General features: G+C 47.1%; 2 protein-coding genes across 2 annotated transcripts in view; one reads left to right on the top strand and one right to left on the bottom strand.

The window, feature by feature from the left end:
• Positions 1 to 7,764, bottom strand: part of LOC102381926 (H-2 class II histocompatibility antigen, E-S beta chain) — a 603,463-nt gene that overhangs the window by 82,581 nt on the left and 513,118 nt on the right. The window lies entirely within an intron of this gene.
• LOC112552084 (class II histocompatibility antigen, M alpha chain) overlaps positions 6,982 to 7,764 on the top strand; it is a gene marked incomplete at its 5' end in the record, with an annotated part of 5,111 nt that continues 4,328 nt past the window's right edge. The window contains one exon of the mRNA XM_025216603.1: positions 6,982 to 7,051. Coding sequence (XP_025072388.1) covers positions 6,982 to 7,051 — 70 coding nt within the window. The remainder of the gene's footprint in view (positions 7,052 to 7,764) is intronic.

Here is a 7,764-nt window from a genome sequence, read left to right as displayed (position 1 = left end):
GAAGGCGGTGGAGGGTTACTCCCCCCCCCCCCCCCCCCGGCTCTTGCATTGGGCTAATATCAGCATGGCTCCTGCCTAGCCCCAGGGGCCCCATGCGCATGTGCGCGGGGGGGTGGAGCATGCGCACTCGGCTTCCGTTGCAGAGCCCCCCTCCTGGGAGGGGTAAGGAATGGTGCAGTGATAGCAAGGGGGGTTGTGCAGTGGATGGGAGAGCCTGGCGGGCAGTGAAATGCAGTGCAGGGTGAGGGTACTGCAATTGTCCCTCCTTGATGCAAAGGGAGAGCTGAGGGGAGATGCAATGCGGGGGGGCTGCAGTGTGGGAGGGAGAGGTTTTCAGCCTGTGGGTGGTTGGGAGGGGCCGGTGCTGCAGCTCGGAGCCATGCTGCAGCGCGGAGGGAGAGCCGAGACGGAAGCCCAAGAGCCGTGCCAAAGGCATGAATAAAGCAGTGAGCAGGTTTGCGGCGAGCGCGCACTCGAGAATGCAGGGCCAGAAATCCCACAGGCGCAGCAAGGAGGAGCAGGCCTTAAAATACTGTGACGCAGCGTCATAGGCTGCAAGGCGTGGGGGGAGAGTGGGGGTGTAGAAGAGCAAGGCCCAGCATTTAGAAGGAGGAGAGCTAGGAAGCCAGAGAACAAGGCCTTGCCAGGCAATGTTTAGGAGGGGGAGAGCCAGGATGCTAAAGAACAAGACCTGCTAGGCAGCTGTCAGCGCAGACAGCTAGGTTGCAAAGCAGGAAGGCCTTGCAAGCTATGGTGGGCAGCAGTGCAGGGTTCGTTACCACCCCGAGAGAAGGCTGCCTTTGCACTCAGGCATAGTGCAAAGAAAAGCTCTGGGCTCCGCACCCGTCAAATGCTCTGCAAAATGCAGTGACATAAAGCGAAGCCAAAACAAGGCTGACGCAAAAGGGCTTCCTGTCAGCCACGCGGCTGCAAGAGAAAGGCTGAACGGAACTATTTCCAGCCGCCGACTGCCGAGCAAGGGCTCCACTAGCCCCTCAGAGATCAGTGGAACAGCACTGGTGTTACCCCAAGCCCATGTTTTGCAGGCTCAGACCCATAGGCCCCGGTTCTGTAAATAATCTGTGCAAGGCCAAGCGCAGGGGAAAGCATCACACAGCACTGCTTCCCTGAGAAAGAATAAATATACTTTGGTTACCCTGTAAGGAACATATGTACTCTGCATTCTTATCTTCTTTCTATCTATCTGTCTATATGCCTATATAGATAAAAAAGATGTATTTATATATAAATATGTATTAGTAAAGATTTATATAGAAAAGCTTATGTATGTCTGAATCTGTATATAAATCAAGATTCATATATGAATCTATCAATAAAGATTTAATATGTGAATTGATTTATATATGAATAAAGATGCATATACTAATCTTTACACATCAATAAAGGTTCATATTTAAATATGTGTATATAAATCTTTATTTATACAAATAATTATCAATAAATCTACTTTGGTTAGCCTAGAAAGTGCAGATCTATAGGCAGTCCTTCTAGGGTGCAAATCTGTGCATATATACACACGTGTATACATATATACACAAATCTATCTATTAGCACAAGCGTTCATGAGCTCACTTCCATCAGATGCTGTGAAAGGACTGGAAAGCAAATGCATGAGGAATTAGAGCACCTCTCTCTTGAGAAATAATGCCAAACTGTTGGCTCCCATGCACAGCCTAGTGAAATAAAAACGGGGGTCTAACTCAGCCAGCCCCCCCCCGGCCAGATCTAGACTGCAGGGCTTCTCATAGGCTGGATCCCAGTGGGGGAAAACATCTCTCGCAGAGCTCCGAACTCTGGATTCCAGAACCAGCTCACCCTGCCCTCAAATTCGTGGCTCCTCTAGGAGCCTCACAGGCCAGACAGCGCAGTTCCACGGGCTGCCCTGAAATAATGCAATAGGACAGTTTCTAGTTTAATGCCATATGCAACATGCAATGAAAAAAAAGCCTTTAAGTAACACAAGTACTAAGTAATGCAAGAGGCTGTTATGCACTGCAAAATGAATGCAGTTTCACATTTGAAAACAAGGCCCAATGCTAAAAGCACTGAGCCTTCACCCCTTCCTGAGTCTTGGACCGAACAGGTTTAGGACCAAGTTTGGAAGAAAAAACAAGGAGCTTCAAAATGCAAATAAATGCAGAAATATACCAAACTAAACCAGTTTGAGGCCCTGGGGCCCTTTGCAAGATGTTTTGCTCCCTCCTTCACGCTTCTAACATTTGATTTAAAAGTTAGGGTTCAACATTTGACTTCATGCACAAAACAGCACAACCTCCCTCCCATACTGCTGCCCCCAGCAGCAATTCTGAAAGAAGAACCTCATTCACTGAAGTGAGGTGGCAGCTCAACCCAGATGCTAATTGTTCAGGCCTCAAGTTTAAGAGTTCACAGCGTTAAAAACTTTCACCTATACTGAAAAGCAGAAACACTCCCATGGGATTTCCCTATTGCCCCCCCCACCCCATTATTCTCCTTCTCCCCTATGCTGTCCCAATTAGTTGACTGCTGTTTAATTCAGTGTTTAACAGCTTTGTCAAGGCTAGTATAGACATGCCCCAAAGCTTCAAATGATGACAACTCAGGGATGGGACAGGAAGTCTGTGGATTGAAATGCTGTTTCTTTTAGTGGGATTATCCTAAAAGCTCCACTACAAGGCTTGGAGATGAATATTTCTGGTATCAGCAGCCCCTCCCAATCACAAATCACAAATCATGCCTCAAAAATAACAAGACTGGTTTAAAAGCCGCAAGATTTGCATAACCAACGCAGGCTTTCCTTTTCTTTGCTTTCCTAGTGACCTGTTAGGGCATCACAAGGTTCTCCACAATCATTAGGATTAGTAAAAACAATAATAAATAAAAGGAGAGCCTCATTCAATGGCACCACTCCAGAAGCTAGGAATTTACTCCAAACATCCCTGCTAGTTCCATACAGCATCTGTGCCAGGACCCAAGCCACAAACGTCTGTGTGTCTGCCCGACACTGGAGTCACAGATTTTGAAGCCAAATGGAACCCTTATCTAGTCCAGTGATTCTCAACCAGGGCTGTGGGACCCTGCAAGATCCCTTTAAAGGTGCTGCACAATATTAGTTGAAACACCAACAGACAATTCAGAAGATCAACCCAGAGATTTCGGATAGCAATCCCCAGCGTCCAAAAGTATTCTGACCTGTTCTCATCTCTCTTTTGCAACAGAAGAATTAATTGCTCTAGCATTTAGTCAGAAAATGAGTGAAAGTGAAGAGTTGAGCTGGCATTTTCTGAGGGATCAAAAGACTGAGTGAAAGTGAAGAGTTGAGCTGGCATTTGGTGAGGGATCAAAAGCCCCCTGCCATACATTACATATAATTACACAGTTAACTAGTTAATGGCACGATAAATTTAGACCAGCTATCTGTGCAAAGTAATTATCATGCAATTAACCAGTTAATTGCGCAATGAATTTAGACCGGCCACATGGGTAAAGTAATTACCATGCAATTAACGGGTTAATCATGCAATACATTTAGACTGGCTGCACATGCCAAGTAATCATAATGCCATAAAAGTGTCCATCCAGCTATAAAAAGAGCTAAGCAGCTACCAGGTTAATGCTTGAAAATGTGTAACAACTTTATAGCTGGTTTCTATCCAGATCGCATTTGGGTCCATGGCAGGACCCTAAAGCATCTCTTCTCCAGAAATGAGCACCCTTCATTTATACACTTGGGTAGACGGAGAGTTCATCACATCTCAAACTATGTACTGATGCTTAGCCCCTCCCCACCCACACTATTAAAAAAAGGAAGTTGCTCCTGATTTCTGCTCTGGGTTCATCTAACTTCCTTTTCCAGTTGGTGGAACTCTTTATGGACCATCCAGAGAAGCATCTGCACATGTTTCAGCTCTCTTGAGTTAAACTGAAAGTCTACTGCAGGCTCTCCCCAGCAGGATACAGAACTTCTCAGATTCTCCACCAGCAGCTCCCAGCACAACATCGCAGTCAGAGATATGCAATCAGAATCAGGAAGCCGCAAAAGGGAAATACTTCTGCAACCAGTTAGTCAATGATATGACTTGTTTTTCCTCTGAGACAGAAGTCCCTGACCTTCACAGGCCCATAGGCAGAAATACCAAGCAGAATGCACTATGGTCAGCAACCGTGCTTGCTCTCTGAAAAGAACTAGGGTTATTTCACCTACAGAAGAGAAGACTGAGGGGGGGTTTGACCACAACCTTCCAACCCCTAAAGGGTGGTGACAGAGTGGATAGAGATGAGTTTCTCTCTGTGGCCAAAGGGAACAGGATTAGGAGTTATGGCCTCCAGCTGCAGCAGGGGAAACTGAGGCTGGAAATGAGGAGGAGCTTTCTGATTATGAGGCCAGTGGAGCATTGGAACAGCCAGTCTAGAGATGCGATGGAGTCTCCATCCTTGGCAACTTTCAAGGGCAGGTTAGACAGACAGGGGGTGGTTTAGTCAGGGGTGATTGTGCCCTGTGCAGGAGGCTGGGCTAGAGGTGACCTTGTGAGGTCCCTTCCAGCCTGACTTTTCCATGATAAACCTTAGCCTCAGCTTCCTGTAAACCAGGGATTGCAGACCCCAAATCCAAGACCCTGAGCTGAAGCCTGAAGTGCTAATTTCATTGCTTAAGGTCTGGCTGATGTCACAGAGTCGTCTCTTCCAACCTCTGGTGTCACCCAAGCTGGAGAATTTAACCCGAATGTCCCTCTGTGGAGCTCAGTGAGTTTCCTGAGACTGGCCATGTCTGGGACTATAAGCACTGACTAGGGCAAGGGAACTCAGTCCAAGTGGCTCCTATGCAGTCAGGTGTTCACTGGAGTGCAAGCCAAAGTTAAAGCCAAGTCCAGGACAATAGGCTGAGATTTGAGACAAGATTGTGGTCAGGGCAACCAGTTGATCCAGGCCAGGAGGTCCAGCACAGGAGCAGGAGCAAGGAGGAGGGTCCAAGCCAGGCATTCAGAGCACAGAGTCAGGGCCAGAGGCACAGCATACGGAAGCTTGTGCCCCTCTTAACCAGTTAGTCTCTAAGGTGCCAGTCACTGTGCCTGGTTGCTGACTACCTCTGTCCTCGGTATGGAGCCACCTGCCATATTTAGCATCTGATTTTATTTTCCCCAACTTTCATTTCTGCTTTTATCTCCTCCCAGACTTAGCCAGAGTCTCATCAGTTTCAGGACCAGACAGCAACTGAACCAAAGGGCTCTTCAGTTGCAGTGTGGACTGTACCACACCAGGGTTATCTCTACCAGCCAAACTCTTCATATCATGCAATAAAAAAATAAAAGGAATGATATCAAGTCAATTCGAGAAGATCTGTTTTCCATAAGCTCACGTCAACTGGCATTAATGATCTTGCTGATTTCACCTCATTACTATTAATGAGTCTTACCTCACCCACGGCACGCTGATAGGCTTGTGATTACCTGATTTGTCCCTTTTCCCATTTGTAAATAATGACTCACTGGCTTTCTTCCAGTCCTTTGGACCTCCTTGGTACTCCAGCACTTAAAAGAAAGTCAGCTTTACCAGTCCAGAGAGCACCTTGGCCAGCTCTTTTGCAACTCTTGTGTCTGCATTAGCTGGACCTGCTGATTGAAGAAAGCACCTGAGCTTTTAACATCCTCCCAATGTTATTGTTAGGATGGAAAGTGTCCATCCACATAGCCCCACCGTTGTGTTGCATCATCTGGTTTTTCTTTCGAATACGGAATAGAAACATTTAGTGAATGTTTTCTTCCTTTTCTGTGTTACTGTTAACAAATTTCTACCAGTTTCACTTAACAATGGACCAATACCATGGCTAGGATTCCTTCTGCCCTGCTCCCTCCAACATACTTAAATAAAGCCCTTTTCTAACTCTCCTTTCCTCTGCTGCCCATAGACTTCTTTTTTTGTCCTTTTCCTTCCCTTATCACTTTTCTACAAGTCTGCTTCTCACTTCATTTCACTGGTTTCCAATTATATACATTTATGCCTTAAAACTGCCGCCTCCTTCTGCTTAGGGGGCTGTCTGTCTGTCTGTCTAATGAATGGCAGTTCCAGTTCTGCAAAGCACAGCAAGTTGTGCCTCACTTAAAGCAAGCAGGGGGTCTTATTGAATTCAGTGGACCTGTCAGCAGCATTGGGCTTACACAGGACAGTTAATCTGAATTAACCTTTCAAGTGGATTGCAGGAACCTCTTATAAACACGGGCATTCAATATTAAAGTGGCCCTAACTTGGTTTCATTTACTTTCAAGATTACAACAGAAAATAATCCACTAAACGGCATCTTTGAGGTTTTGTTCCTACCTGGGGAGACACTTACAATAATTATGATCAGGATAATTAGTCATGAAGATCAGCCGTCCTTTGGATAAATAAAGCTATTTTAACCTCACAATTGGTTTATAATTAAGAGAAATCATTTACATTGAACAATTAACTGAAAGGACCAGTGGTGCCTTAGCTTCTCGATAATTAAGCCGACTCCTCAGCTACAGAATAATCACAAATGCTCTCAATGGGTTAATTAATACCTGCAACCCAGTTGTCCAAAGTCTTCTGCTGAGACCTAGCTACCCATGCATAATGAAAATACAGTTCTTCTTTTAAGATGGAAAAATCACTCGCAGGAAAGTAACGGTGAGAAATGCAGAATCCCTGGAAATTGGGATTTCTTGGGAATAAATGCAGACTAGTTGGAAATCAGGAACTTGTGGGAGTAAATGAAGGAATCCATGGAGAATCAGCAACCCCTGGAAATAAAGGTACAAAGAATTGGGAACTCCTGGAGTCAATGCACTCCTTTCCCAGTGCCCTGAGGTCTTTAATTCCTCTCTAGACAGCTTTGGGAAGAGCAAGTGGGGGTCCCCTTCCCAGCATGCCCTGCCCCAGGCTGCCAGATGGGTAGAGCAGGACAGATGAGCTCAGACCCCCTTCCAGTAGAGGGGGGATTTGAAGCCAGGTGGCTCATGAACCACTAGCCGCCTCCAACACCTCTTTCCTGCTCCAGCCCCCATCAAGCAGAAAAACCCGCTGTCTCCAGGTGCTTATGGGATGGGGAGTGAAGGGGGAAAGATTCCCTAACTCTGCGGGTCAGGTGGCCCAGAGAAACCCCAATAGAGCACCACCTGCTTCCCAGCACGGCAATGGAGTACAGTGGGTAGAGCACTGGGGTGGCCCTCGGGGAGGGTGGGGCTTGGACCTCTTGCTTGGCCTCAGTTGACACACTTTGTCTCATCAACCTCTCTGCCTCAGTTTCCCCATCCTCAAGGTCCTGGCCCCCATGGGGAAGCTATTCCAAATTAAGACCATGGGGTATAAATGTTAAAGGCCCCATGAGTTATCCCAAGATAATTATCCCAGTGGGCACTGAATCTGGGGTTGCTCCAGAGATTTCGGGGTCACACCTCCTCCCCTAACCCAGATGGGTGGGTGCCTCCACAGTCTGTCCACCTCCCTGATTTTTGGAGGCCCAGTTGGGACATTGAGACCCTGCACATGGCACTGTACAAACCAGTCATGGAGCAATATAGTGGCTGAAAAGTTTTGCTCCAGATGAGGGGTGGGGATGAGAGGATGTGGGACCATGACACATGTCCCCACCAATGCCATGCCAGTGATCAGGCCAGGGGGACACAGGAGACCTACCCATACTCTACAGCCCTAGAGTTCATCAGTGCCCTGTGGCTCTCTGCTGGGAGCCTCTCCCTGGTAACAAGTGACAGGACGTAAAAGGGCCCAGCCATTGGCTGGGGG

Source organism: Alligator sinensis, unplaced genomic scaffold (genome assembly GCF_000455745.1).
Source record: "Alligator sinensis unplaced genomic scaffold, ASM45574v1 scaffold1303_1, whole genome shotgun sequence".
In the NCBI taxonomy this organism is placed as follows: Eukaryota; Metazoa; Chordata; order Crocodylia; family Alligatoridae; genus Alligator; species Alligator sinensis.
This window is presented reverse-complemented; position numbering and strand designations above follow the sequence as displayed.